This window comes from Artemia sp. Qi Xiang Cuo, chromosome 3 (assembly GCF_049724085.1).
Source record: "Artemia sp. Qi Xiang Cuo chromosome 3, ASM4972408v1, whole genome shotgun sequence".
In the NCBI taxonomy this organism is placed as follows: domain Eukaryota; kingdom Metazoa; phylum Arthropoda; class Branchiopoda; order Anostraca; family Artemiidae; genus Artemia; species Artemia sp. Qi Xiang Cuo.
The window spans coordinates 48,260,023-48,274,929 of NC_142796.1; the positions used below are offsets into that span (position 1 = coordinate 48,260,023).

The 14,907-nt window shown below is 38.2% G+C and overlaps 2 protein-coding genes across 4 annotated transcripts in view; one reads left to right on the forward strand and one right to left on the reverse strand.

Moving 5' to 3' along the window:
- Positions 1-14,907, reverse strand: part of LOC148954204 (serine/threonine-protein phosphatase 2A regulatory subunit B'' subunit gamma-like) — a 251,242-nt gene that overhangs the window by 66,008 nt on the left and 170,327 nt on the right. The window lies entirely within an intron of this gene.
- Positions 1-14,907, forward strand: part of BEAF-32 (Boundary element-associated factor of 32kD) — a 29,152-nt gene that overhangs the window by 11,898 nt on the left and 2,347 nt on the right. The window contains exons 3-5 of the mRNA XM_089086981.1: positions 4-233; positions 9,515-9,729; positions 11,756-11,988. Coding sequence (XP_088943107.1) covers positions 4-233; positions 9,515-9,729; positions 11,756-11,988 — 678 coding nt within the window. The remainder of the gene's footprint in view (positions 1-3; positions 234-9,514; positions 9,730-11,755; positions 11,989-14,907) is intronic.

Here is a 14,907-nt window from a genome sequence, read left to right on the forward strand (position 1 = left end):
TAGAGGAAGCAGCCAAGAAGAATTTACGATGGTAAATGGCTCCAAAGTATATAATAAAACGATCGTGGAGAGACTTTTGGAGACCCAAAACCCAAGGATTACCCTCGTTCCACAACCAAAAGCTGTGAGTTTCTTGTGGAAGACATTCCGTCGAGTTTGCGTCGATAGCCTGCTTCAACCATATGCCTGCTGCATTGTTTGCAAAAGGATTGTCAACTATCAGTCCAGAACAGGTAAAAGGTATTCTTTTTAAGAAGAATCAGGGGGTTTAATCCTCACCTCAAGGGACTACCTACCTGAACCAAGCTCCGCTTTTATACCCTGGGGATTCGGCGTCTCAAAAATAAGAGGTCGGAAACTAATACTGTTTCACTTTCAGTTTCCATAAAATTATTTCTTATTGCCTAGTTATTTAAGGAAAACTTTAATTAAACCTCTTCACAGGCAACGCTATAGCGTTGCCTATACTAAAGGCCATACGGCTCCAATGTTTTATAAAAAATTTTTTTCCAGAGGCACTTCATATGGACAGGGTCATCGTATAAACTTCAAAGGGGGCTCATTCGACTGGAAATCGGGAGTTATAGTGCCCTTTATAGGGTTAAAAAGTGATTGGAAGGCAACTAACATCCCTTCCACGTCCACCATTTTCCAAAACACATCCCATAAAAGCATTGAGACAATTTTTTTGTTATATAAAGTTGATTTTCAAATAGAAACTAGATTTTTGAGGAGGAAACTCGCCTCACAACGCACTGAACATGAATTGTACGCTATACACTGAGGGCATACAAGGTTTTTATAGAAGGCGTTGTCGTAGAAACTTCAAAAAGGGCTCATTCGATAGTAAATTCAAAGGCCTAGTGCCCTTTTAAATAGTCAAGAGTGATTGTAAGGCATCTAACACCCCTTCCACGCCTGCCATTTCCTCAAACTAATCTAATCAAAATTTGTAGATAACAATTTAGGTCAAAGCAGCTGAGAATTCTGCATATTAAATCTGTGAGTATGAGACTCCCCCCAGTCTTCAGAGTAAGGTATATAAGTTATGCCCTGGGGGCATATATGGTTCTCAAGGAAGGAATGTATAAACTCGTATAAACTTCAGAGGGCTCATTTGATTGGAAATTGAAAGTTCTAGTTCACTTTTTAAGCGTCAAAAGATATCGGAGGTTAACCAGCCCCCCCACCACGCCCTTTTTTACAAATGCATCCAATAAAAATTTGGAGATAGTTATTTTGTTAAAAATAGTTCAAAGATATTGTAACAAAAACTCCGGTGTTAAAACAGACCCCCAGGGCCCGGGGGCAGACGTGGAAAGTTTTGCCCTGGGGACATTTGAGGTTCTTATGGAAAGGATGCTCCTAGTACACTTTTTAAGAGTCAAAAGAGATTGGAGGGTACCTAGCCCCCCCTCCCTCCACGCCCTTTTTTTCTCAAACCCATCCGATAAGAAATTTGAGATAGCCTTTTTTTAAATAGTTCAAAGGCCATATAACGAAAACTCCGGGGTCGACACAGCCCCTCAGGGGCCGGAGGCAGGCGGTCTAAGTTATGCCCTAAAGGTATGTATGGTTCTTATGAAAGGGATGCTTGTATAAATTTCATAGAGGGCGCATTTGATTGGAAATTGAAAGTCCTAGTTCACTTTTTAAGAGTCAAGAGATTAAAGGGTAACTAGCCCCCCCCCCCACGCCCTTTTCCCCAAACTCATCCGCTACAAATTTTGAGATAGCCAGTTTTTTGAAAATTGTTCAAAAATTAGATAACATAAACTTCGGTGTCAACACAACCCCCCGGGCCCGGAGGGAAGGCGTTGTAAGTGTTGTCCTGGGGGCGTGTATGGTTCTTACGAAAGCGGTTCTCTTATAAACTCCAGAGAGGGCTCATTTGATTGGACATTGAAAGTTCTAGATCACTTTTTAAGAGTCAAAACATATCCAAGGGCAACTAGCCCCCCCCCCCCCACACCCTTTTTTTCCCGAGCCCATCCGATAAAATTTTAAAATAGCCATTTCATTAAAAATAGTTCAAAGGTCAGATAAGAAAAACTCCTGTGTCGACGCAACCCCCCAGGGCCCGGAGGCAAGCGTTGTAAGTAATGCTCTGAGGGCATATATAGTTTTTATGGGAAAGATGCTCATATAAATTTCAGAGAGGGCTCATTTGATTGGAAATTGAAAGTTTTTGTTTACTTTTTGAGAGTCAAAAGGGATCGGATGTCAACTAGCTCCCCCCCCTCCACGCCTTAAATGCATCAGATAAAAATTTCGAGATAGAAATTTTTTTTAAATAGTACAAAGTTCAGATAACAAAAACTCCGGCGTCAACACAGCCCCCCAGAGCCCGGGGAGAGGCGTTGTAATTTATGCCCTGTGGCATATATGGTTATTATGGAAGGGATGCTCGTACAAACTTCAGATAGGACTCATTTGATTGGAAATTGAAATTTCTAGTTCAGTTTTTGAGAGTCAAGAGATTGGAGGGCAACTAGCCCCCCTCCACGCCCCCTTTTCTGCAAATGCATCTGATAAAGATTTTGAGATATCCATTAAGTTAAAAATTGTTCAAAAGTCAGATAACAAAAACTCAAGTGTCGATACAACCCCCCATGGCCTGGGGGCAGGCGTTGTAAGTTATGCCCTCGGGCATATATGGTTCTTATGAAAGGGATGCTCGCATAAACTTCAGAGAGGGCTCATTTGAGAGGAAATTGAAAGTTCGAGTTCACTTTTTAATAGTCAAAAGATATCCGAGGGCAAATAGACCCCCCCCCCCCACGCCTTCTTTTTCCAAACCCACCTGATGAAAATTTTGAGATAGACATTTTGTTAAAAATAGTTAAAGGTCAGAAAACAAAAAAAAACAGGGCCCGGGGACGAGGTTCTAATTTATGCCCTAAATGCATGTATGGTTCTTATGAAAGGGATGCTTGTATAAATGTCATAGAGGGCTTATTTGATTGGAAATTGAAAGTCCTAGTTCACTTTTTAAGAGTCAAGAGATTTAACGGCAACTAGCCCCTCCCCCAACGCCCTTTTTCCCCAACACATCCGCTACACGTTTTTAGATAGCCAGTTTTTTTGAAAATTGTTCAAAAATTCGATAACAAAAACTCCGGTGTCAACACAACCTCCCAGGGCCCGAGGGTAGGCGTTGTAAGTGTTGTCCTGGGGGCGTATATGGTTCTTATGAAAGGGATGCTCGTATAAACTTCAGAGGGCTGAAATAGCCATTTCATTAAAAATAGTTCAAAGGTCAGATAAGAAAAACTACTGTGTCGACGCAACTCCCCAGGGCCCGGGGGCAGGCGTTGTAAGTAATGCTCTGGCGGCATATATAGTTTTTATGGAAAGGATGATCTTATAAACTTTTGATTTGGACTCATTTGATTTGAAATTGAAACTTCTAGTTCACTTTCTAAGAGTCAAATGATATCCGAGGGCAACTAGCCCCCCCCCACCACACACCCTTTTTCCCCTAAGCCCATCCGATAAAACTTTTAAAATAACCATTTCATTAAGAATAGTTCTAAGGTCAGATAAGAAAAACTCATGTGTCGACGCAACCCCCCGCCCCCCCCCCCAGAGCCCGGGGGCAGGCGTTGTAAGTAATGCTCTGGGGGCATATATAGTTTTTATGGAAAGGATGCTCTTATAAACTTCGGAGAGGGCTCATTTTATTGGAAATTGAAAGTTCTTGTTCACTTTTTAACAGTCAAAAGAGATCGGAGGGCAACAAGCCCCCACCTCCACGCCCTAACTACATCGAATAAAATTTTTTAGATAGACAGTTTATTAAAAATAGTTCAAAGTTCAGATAACAAATACTCCCGTGTCGACACAGCCCCCAAGGGCTCGGGGGTAGGCGTTGAAGTTATGCCCTGGGGGCATATATGGTTGTTATGGAAGGGATGCTCGTATAAACTTCATAGAGGGCTCCTTTGATTGGAAATTGAAAGTTGTAATTCACTTGTTAAAAGTTAAAAGTGATCGGAGGGCAGCTAGTCTCCCCCACACTCCTCATTCAAGAGTCAAAAGTGCAAAAGTGCCCTTTTAAGAGTCAAAAGTGATCGGAGGGCAACTAGCTGCCCCCAAGCCCCTTTTCCCCAGATACATCTCATAAAAATTCGATGTAGCCATTTTGTTAAAAATAGTTCAAAGATCATATAACAAAAACTCCTTTACATATGGCCATTTCGTTAAAAATAGTTCAAAGGTCATATAATAAAAACTCCTGGGTCGACGCAACTCCCCAGAGCCCGGGGCAGGCGATTTATACTTTACCTTAACAGCTTCTATGGTCCTTGATATAAGTATACCTGTATAAACGTCGGAGAGGTCTCGAAGGAAGGATCACTGAAAGCTCTAGTACCCTTTTAAAGGGCTGAAAGATACCGGAGTGCACATAGCCCCCCCCCCTCCCTACCCTTTTTCCTCAAAATCCTCCAATAAGAGTTTCTAGATAGCTATTTTTTTAAAAATAGTTCAAAGATCATATAATGAAAACTTCTGGGTCGACACAAGCCCCCAGGGCCAAGAGTCAGGCGTTGTAAGTAATGCTCTGGGGGCATATATAGTTCTTATGGAAGGGATGCCGGTAAAAACTTCGGAGATGGCTCATATGATTAGAAAATGAAAGTTCTCGTTCACTTTTTAAGATTCAAAAGAGATCAGTGGGCAACTAGCCCCACCTCCCACGCCCTTTTTTCCCTAATGCATCCGGTAGAAAATTTGAGATAGCCATTTTTAACAAAATCTCAAAATAGTCTCCCCCTCCCCTTCTTTACACCCTATTTTCTTCAAACCCATTCGATAAGAGCTTTGAGAGAACCATTTTTTTTCAGAATGGTTCAAAGATCATATATCGAAAACTCCGGGGTCGACACAATCCTTTAGGGTCCGGAGTAGGCGTTGTAAGTTATGCCTGGAGGTCATATACAGCTGTTGTGGAAGGAATGCTCGTATAAACTTCAGAGAGGGCTCATTTGACTGGAAATTGAAAGTTCTAGTTCAGTTTTTTAAAGTCAAAAGAGATCAGAGGGTAACTATCCCCCAAACGTCCCTTTTCCCCCCAATGCATCAGATAAAAATTTTGAGATAGCCATTTTGTTAAAAATAGTTCAAAGGTCAGATAAAAAAACTCCGGTGTCAACACAACCACCCAGGGCCCGGGGGCAGGTGTTGCAAGTTATACCCTGGGGACATATTAGTTCTAATGGAAGGGATGCTCGTATAAACTTCATAGAGGCCTCCTTTGATTGGAAATTGAAAGTTGTAATTCACTTGTTAAAAGTGATCGGAGGGCAGCTAGTCTCCCCCACACTCCTCATTCAAGAGTCAAAAGTGCAAAAGTGCCCTTTTAAGAGTCAAAAGTGATCGGAGGGCAACTAGCTGCCCCCAAGCCCCTTTTCCCCAGATACATCTCATAAAAATTCGATGTAGCCATTTTGTTAAAAATAGTTCAAAGATCATATAACAAAAACTCCTTTACGTATGGCCATTTCGTTAAAAATAGCTCAAAGGTCAGATAAGAAAAACTCCTGCGTCGACGCAACCCCCTAGGGCCCGGGCAGGCGTTGTAAGTATTGCTCTAGGGGCATATATAGTCCTTATGGAAGGTATGCTCGTATAAACTTCGGAGAGGGCTCATTTGATTATAAATTGAAAGTTCTAGTTCACTCTTTAGTGTTTAAAATGGATCGATGAGCCACTAGCCCCCCCCCCTCCATAGCTTTTTTCCTCAAACTCTTCTCATAAAAACTTTGAGACAGCCATTTTTTTAAAAATAGTTCAGAGATTATATAACGAAAACTCCAGGGTCGACACACCCCCCCAGGGCCAAGAGGCAGGCGTTGTAAGTAATCCTCTGGGGGCATATATAGTTCTTATGGAAGGGATCCCGGTAAAAACTTCGGAGATGGCTCATATGATTAGAAAATGAAAGTTCTCGTTCACTTTTTAAGATTCAAAAGAGATCAGTGGGCAACTAGCCCCACCTCCCACGCCCTTTTTTCCCTAATGCATCCGGTAGAAAATTTGAGATAGCCATTTTGTTAAAAATGGCTATCTCAAAATAGTCTCCCCCTCCCCTTCTTTACACCCTATTTTCTTCAAACCCATTCGATAAGAGCTTTGAGAGAACCATTTTTTTTCAGAATGGTTCAAAGATCATATATCGAAAACTCCGGGGTAGACACAATCCTTTAGGGTCCGGAGTAGGCGTTGTAAGTTATGCCTGGAGGGCATATACAGCTGTTGTGGAAGGAATGCTCGTATAAACTTCAGAGAGGGCTCATTTGACTGGAAATTCAACGTTCTAGTTCAGTTTTTAAGAGTCAAAATAGATCAGAGGGTAACTATCCCCCAAACGTCCCTTTTACCCCAAATGCATCCGATAAAAATTTTGGGATAGCTATTTTGTTAGAAATAATTCAAAGGTCAGATAATAAACTCCGGTGTCACCACAATCCCCCAGGCCCCGGGGGCAGGCGTTGTAAGTTTTGCCCCGGGGACATATATTGTTCTTATTAAATGGAAGGGATGCTCGTATAAACTTCAGAGGGCTGATTTGAATGGAAATTGAAAGTTCTAGTTCAATTTTTAAGAGTCGAAAGAGATTGGAGGGCCTCTAGCCCCCACGCCCTTTTTCCCCAAACCCATCCGATACAAATTCTGAGATAGCTATTTTTTTAAATAGTTCAAAGGTCAGATATTTATTTACATTAGTACCTATTGTATGTTTGTTTGCATTGATTTTGTATTTAATTTCAGTTCGTTTTAAGTTTCATTTATACTTCAATAGCAAAATATTTTTTTCGTTTTAGGCTTGATTTTCATATCCAGTTTAAGCATTACTCGCTTTAAGATTTATTCATTCATTTATATTGTTACTTGTTCTATGTTTTTTGCTATGATTGTTTATTTAATTTCTGTTCGTTTTGGATTTCATTTATTCTTTAAGAATAATTTCTTAATGTCGTTTTGAGTTTTAATTTTAACAGGTATTTGTATATGCTGAGCTTAATTTTAAAATGGCCTTTACTTTTCTTTGGAGAACTTGTTTTTCGGAATTTTTTTTTTTTAATTAATCATGAAAAATGTGATAAGAGTGAGTTTGGTAATTACAGAGACATTAGCTTTATTTTGTAGGAAGCAAAATATTGAGGATGATGATATTTATTAGTCAAATAAGAAATGGGAGAGAAATTCTTAACTGGTTCTCTGTCGATAGGATGTGGCGGCCAAATTTTTAATCTTAGATTAATAATTATCAATAATAATAATTAAAATTTTAATGATTACTAATAGTTAATAATAATCAATAATTGAGAAGTTTCCAAATGACCACACCCCTTAGTCCTCTGTTTTACAAATTATTAACAGGCATTTGATTCAACTGATAAAAAAGCTTTAGTGAAGTTAAGGGGTATAGTAAACAAAAATACTAATAATTAATAGAATTAGAATTAGGCTCAAATTATTACTTGTTATCAGGGGATCATGAGATGATAGATTTTGTTTGTGACATTTTTAAGGGAGAGGAAGGCACTAAAAGGGTATAGATAATACGTTCTAACTCTTTAGGCGGGGATGTCCGTTGGTTATATCTACATGGTAGGGGGGGGAGAAATTTTAACGTGGGGGGGGGCGCATCTCAACATGAAAAAGTACATTCTAAGCCACAATAATTAGGCTACTGGGCGGAGTTCCTTCCAATAAATTTAACCGTGGGAGATTTCCTACCTGTGTACAGGTGTACCATTAGGCATATATATTATTTTCCTATTCCCGTTGCGACCAAGAAATTCTGGCCAATATTGGGATAGGAGCTAAAGCGTACTTAGCGAATAACTACTCCCGGTACAATGAAACACACTAGTAAGTGTTTTAGCTATAGTCGTCTTTCGTCATCTTACTGTCTATCAAAGAAAATCTGTTTTAACGTTCGCGCGGGCACGGATCCTTCAGGACAGTAATCAAGAGCTTGTCAAATAAAAACGTCATTCTAACGTTGTAAAACACGTTTATTATATGGGAAACGAACGAAAACTCATCATCCCTACTTTAATCCTGATCTCGTTGTTTGGACAAAAACTTGTTGGTAACAACAAATAATTCGAGGCAAGAATGTCAATTTCTCTGACAAACCAAAACATTGTTGGCTAAATAATTTTCCAAAAAAAAAAAAAAAAAAAAAGAAAAAATTATGCCCTAGCATCATTACTTCAACGAAGTTAAACCAGGGTTGAAATCAAGATAATACGGCTGTTTTAAAAGTAAAAAGAGTCTTCGTATTTTAATGTTTCTCTTTTATATTTTCGTCTGTGTTGTGCTGAGGACAGCCCTTGGACATAGGGCCGAAATATTCATTTAGAGTTTGGAATTCCACTGACTTTAGAAAAAAAAACCCTATTGTTTTTTCTTGTAATTAGTTGTTTATGATCAATAAGAGTTCAACAGTGGGCAATCTCTTGGATTTAGGCCGGATCTTCATTCGTCGTTTTCAGTCAAAGTTGAATAAACCTGGACATGGATTAGATCCACCCGACCAGGGTGGATTCTGGTTGCCATTACATTTCAATGTCACTCGGCAAACTTTCCTCTCAAGCTGCAGCTGACATTGCAACTTTACAAAATACATGGAAATCAGAAACAATAGCTACGGTGGCGGTTAAAAAGGCAAATTACGAGCTTCTTTCGAGGGTAGGCGGGGGGGGGTGGGTTCAGCATATGATTTCAAGTAAACCCGAACAAATAGGGAGGGGACAAGGTGAGACTCTTCAATTTGTTCTAAAGAACTTCGTAAGAAATTTCGAAAGGAATCGCCCCAGAACGAACATTTTTGGGTCTCTACCCCCCCCCCCCGTTAAAATCCTCTAGTATCCTTATTCTCTAAGACTCGGTCCCATTTGCAGCTATTATTTAGAAGTTTAGAGATAAACATTACCAAAATTTGAGTTCTTAGACAGATAGAAAAATTTCAACACCAGAATTCGAGTGACTATCTCTTATCAGATCATTTGTAAAATGGGTTCATTTAGTTAGAAAAAGAACACTCGCCTTTTAGATTTTTCTTAATGAAAATTCGACTTTTTTTTAATTTATCAAGCCCGTCAGCATTCCTTTTCTGCCAGACATGCTCGTATGGTCTTTTTAGTGAAGGGGGGAGGGAGGGGGCGGTTAGGAGGAAGCACAACGTCAAAAAATTACCAAAAATAGGCAAATTGTACGAGAAATATTAAGAAATAATCGGGAAATTTGTAAAAAAAAAACAAGATTTCGAGGAGGAATGTGGCTGAATGATTCCCGTGTGTACGTGAGTGTTTTCTATATTGTAAATCTTAGCCTATTTCCAAGTTCGTGTTTAGTTCTTATGGGTCGGAAACCTGTTGAATAAAAACTTTATATTGCTCTTACATTCATTCTAAAATAAATTCGAAAAAAGATAATAAATCATAATCATATCAAAACAAACTAAAAAAATTTTTATTGTACAACTCCTTATCTGTAGGAACGAGCAGTCTAATTCGTCACAAATGCCCTCCAAAGCTCCGTCCAATATTGGATATGCTCCGAGAAGACACGACTCCATGGGCGATGACTGTCACTCCAATAGATGTTGCACAACAACCAGACATTTTGGAAAGAGCCATCAAGAGGCAAAGAAGAGATATGAAAATTGAGACACTCTTTCCTGCATCTCCTAGCCCAACAAATTGTATTCAGGTAAACATTTCATGTCTAGTCCGGTTTTGGTATTCTTAATTTCTATTGAGTTTCTTCTAGTAGAGGTTCATCGAGTCTTCAGTATGAAGAATTGCCGCTTCGTCGCGTAGCTATTAACGTCACATTAAAATAAATGGTGACAATGAGCTGTATGACAGAACTTCAGTGCGCATGTCAATACCTTTTTAGGGCAAGGGCGCTGCGACAATAATAATATCTCTGACGGTCATTATGGCATGCGCTAGCTTTTTACAGGGATTTGTTCGTCGCAGCTATCAGCGTCAGACATCTGCTAACGCTGTAATGTATGATAGAAATGAGGTATATTATGGAACTTCAGTGCAGCGTATCAATACCTTTTTAGGGCAAGGGCACTGCGACAACAATAATAGCTCTGGCTAATTAACCGTAAGCGATAGCTTTGCACATGTATTTGTTCGCCACATATATTAAAGTCGCATTAAAATACATGGTAAAAAGAAGGCGTGTGGCAGAACCGAAGTGCAGCATGTCAATACTTTTTTAGAGCATAGGTGCTGCGACAGTAATAATAGTTCTCACGATCATTAGGGCATGCGCCAGCTTTTTACAGGGATTTTTTCATCACAACATTTAACGTCAGACAGCTGTTAACGTTAAAATATAAGGAGGTATTTGACATAACTTAAGTGCAGCAAATCAATACTTTTTTAGGGCAAGGGCACTGCGACAATAATAATAGCCCTGGCTAATTAGGGTAAGCGCTAGCTTTGCACATGGATTTGGTTACTATAGCTGTTAAAGTCACATTGAAATACATGATAAAAAGAAGGCGTATGATAGAACTTCAGTACAGTATGTCAATACCTTTTTAGGGCAAAGGTGCTGCGACAATATGATGCTGATGGTCATTAGGCAATGCGTTAGCTTTTTACAAGATTTTTTTTTCTGAAATTTTTGGCAGAAAATTTGAAAAAAGGGCTAAAAAATATACATAAATTTCTTAATAAAAACACAACACGCAGTTTCATACTCATACTACACAAAATTTGACTGGATTGTTTATTTTCGTAGGGCCCCACAACATACCTGCACAAGGGGACGGAAGGCCTTGATGAGAATGAGAAACTAAGAAGAATTGGATCTTCGACAATTCAACATGGGAAGATAGGGATTAAAAACCACTAACGCCACTAATAGTGTGGTGACTTTATTAAAAACGTAAGAAATTTCAAAGAAAACTAATTGATATAACCAATTTGCAATTTTATAGGATTAAAGCCGAGATTTTTCTGTAAGTGATAATTACCCTGCATTTTTTCAAGTGTTATTTTAAGCAAAATCTCAATGAGTCTTACAATTAAATTTGTGAAGCCCAATAAGACTTCAGCCTTAATTCCCCCTCAATTTTCTCGAATTGTTGGGCATCTTTTATTCAGATCATATAAAAAAATAACTATTGCCTCTCCTCGAAATTTTTTCTGCGTATGTGCAAGGGTGGAGAATCTTTATCGTTAGTTTCCAGGTTCCTTTTCTATTACTATAGATCGTTCTATTACGTTTTTCAAAGATTATAGGAACTGATAGGAGAAGTAGCTTGTCTCTGAAAAAAAAAAAAAAAAAATAACGCCATCTAGAGCTACCCAGAAAATTCACAAAGTTCATTATAAAAATCTAAGAACATGTTATTTATATTATTTTGTGTCTCTTTTTCTCATATGTTTGCTTCATTAGGGCCAAAAAAGAACCACTTATGATAACTATATAAGTATATATATAGTATATATATATATGTATATATATATATATATGTATATATATATATATATATATATATATATATATATATATATATATATATATATATATATATATATATATATATATATATATATATATATATATATATATATATATATATACTAGTCTTTGTTGTGGATACTAACCAATCGTGACTATTTTATTAGTCAATGAAAAAATTGTTCCTATTTTTAAGCTTTTCTAAGCCAAATTCTGATTCGACTCTTCTAACTTGACTCTTTTTTAGGTAACTCCCAGTCGCCTTGATGGCCTTGGGGAGCATGAAGACTGCCGACTGCAAGCCTGTGATGAAGGAGAAGATTATGGGCTTTTAGCAGTGGAAAAAGCGAGACAATTTTTTCTCAAAGAGCTATGGCCTATGAACCTTCTTGAATCCTCAGCGTTCATTGAATTGACTCAATCTCTGATTGACCTTGGTGCAAGAGCGGGATCTGTTCATATTTCAAGTATTCTATCAAGGTAAAAAGGCATCTTTGTATAGTCCATATACAATTCGCCATAATAGCCATAAAAAATTCGCTACAATAGCCATAATATAATTCGTCAAAATAGCCATAATACAGTTCGCCAAAACAGCCATAAATACCTAGTCCGACTAAAATTCGACTAAATACATCAGAAGCGAAATTCACATTTGACTGTTCTTAAAAAAATATCGCATGCGAATATTCAGATTAAATTAGAACAAGCTTCTACTCGTCCAAATTGCCTCAATTTTCACTTCTGAATCACTCAAATGTTGTACTGCTACTGCCAGGACCGTATCCAGGAAAGGTTACCCGTTTTGAACCAATTTCTTGAATTTCTTGTAAACCCTTCTTTATGACCTACTTCGTTCGAGGACTATCTAGTTTTCATTTGGTCCCGGAGGGATGGTCAAAAAGCCTAATCTTTGGCAATCTTCACTTTTCAACTGTAAAACGAGGTCTATCAATCTTAACATTTCTTTCATTATAGCCTCTCCTCTCTACCCCAATCTCTTCAACGCTTCAATCTTTATCTTCTCCTATAAAGTTCCTTTCATTCCTTGCTTATCCTCTCCCCACCTCATCCGGGGACGGCCAGCTTTTTTGTTCGTTCCCAGATGGATGGCCAAAAAGCACAATCTTTGGCAATCTGTCATCCTTCATCAGAAACACGTCCTTGGCCTTTCTTCGTTGTGGCCCTAGAAAGTGGGATCGAACCACGTTTTTTTATACTGCTCATTGTCTGATATACAGTCAGTCTATGAGTATTGGAGACTATCCTTAGACAGTTCCACTTGAAAACATCAACAAATCTTCATCAGCCTTTCAAAGCTCCCACGGGACAATGCTTGAACCAAACGAGTAAACTCTTACTTAAGACTACCCTCAAACAATTCCTCAGGAAAACAACTAACATATCTTCTGCAACGTTTAGAAGCCTCTACGTTCAGAGCTTGACCATATTTGACCACTCTGACCACCGCGGCTTCCAATATTAGTTCGTGGACGAATCTTCCTATGCTTTCAAACTTTTTTTCAAATTTAAAAAACACCTTGGGGCTTTGGCTATTCTGGTTTTTACATTATCACTTGAGGGGAGGAGATGGCGTTGCAGTGCTGTTGAAGCTGCTGCGTGCCACTCCCAATTTTAGCTTTTTTGCATTCTTTCCGGTGATTTTCTTATGAAATAGCCTAATTAATCGAAGAATCAGTCCTCCTAGCTTCATTAAGTGCATTAATCATGACGATCCAATAAGGAAAAGCCTCATTACATAAGGCTAATTTGTTTTGCTCTGTTGTAACGTCATCTATTTTTTTTAAACTTAAAGCCCGCCTATTCAAAAACCTAGATGGTATTGCCTGCTTAAAGCCAAAGTCTAGACGTAAATCTTCAGCAGTTCTCTTCAGCAATCGCCGGAAAGCAGTTCTTTGATTCTGTTTTGTACAAGTGTCATTAATCATGCTTAGTGTTTTGTTTTTCCTGGTTGTTCAATCATGCTTTTTTTTTTTTTTCCTGTGTTGTAAAAGATAGCGTAATTTAATTGAAGCTTTTGCCAAAACTATGAAAGCTGTTTTAAATAAATGAATCTTTAATCTGCCATCTTCACTAACAATATTACCAGTTAAGTGAAGCTATCCACTTGATAGACTTTATCGTTAACTAAAATCCCCTCTCTGCCCTCATGTACAAATTCATTATAGTAAAATGTTAAAAACTTAAATTTCTTTAAAAAAGATGAAATACATCAAAATGCTTACATAAAAACTTAAATAATTTCTGATCCCGCTAAGGACTCCCGTCCATCAGCTTTCTATTTCCTTTGGTTCGGCACCCAATCTGGTCTACATCTGTTTACGGATACTGTTTTCATAGATCACTATAAACAAATGGAACTTCCCTAGAATAGCTTCTATCCTGAAAACGACTTGAATTCTGAACGAAAACCGAATTCTGAAAACAAAAATGGAAGGTGTTTTAAAAACGGTCACGCCTACGATGCTGCACTGTTGGCGGCGCTTTTATTTCTATTACGTCCAAGTTATACTGCTCAAAACTCACTTCTCCCTGTTTCCTCTTTTCTTTGGTCCTATGCCCGATCTAATGGGGGATTTGATACTGTTTTTATATAACAGTTAACAAACCAGCGAGTCAATTACATATTCCGAGAAAGAAGATCACGAAAACGCCCCGACTATGTAAATTCCCCGAAATTAATTCTAATTCTAAGAACAGCTTGAATTCTGAACCAAAACACAATTGCAAAAACAAAACGAACAAGAATTCTAAAAACGGCTAGGGTTTTGAGGCCCCCTTCAGTCACTTCCCCATTTTCTTTGATCTTATACCTTACATGGACAGTACACTGTTTTCATGAACATCAAAAATAATCATCTGATCACCAAAATAGAGGCCCGAATGCTGAACAAGAACCGAGTTCTGTAAATAAAAGAAAATTCTGTAAAAAAACCTGAATTCAGAGTTCTCTTTCTGCTACTTTCCTATTTTCTTTTTCTATTACACCTTATCTGCCTGGCGACTGTTTTCATGAAAAAATAACGTCAAATGATGACAATTTCTTACGAATTCTGAACAAAAAAAGTGATAATTCCGACAACGACAAAAAAACAATCCTTACAGAAAATATCTCGCTTTGGCAGCCGGATTTCCCGTCGCCCAGTGAAAACAAGAACGCTCCATTAGTTTTAAAATATCGCTTCTGCAATCAGATTTTACTTTGCCCCAAGATTGTAAAACAACTTTAAAGTCAAGTCTTATGCAAAACATATGAGAAATAATAAAAGAAGGAACTCAGTTGTCTCTCTCTCTCTCTAAAAAAAAAGAAAAAAAAGGTGGGTAAACATTAGATTCGCCTCTGTTTCTTATTTTAAGTTTTAAAAATCCCACTTCAGC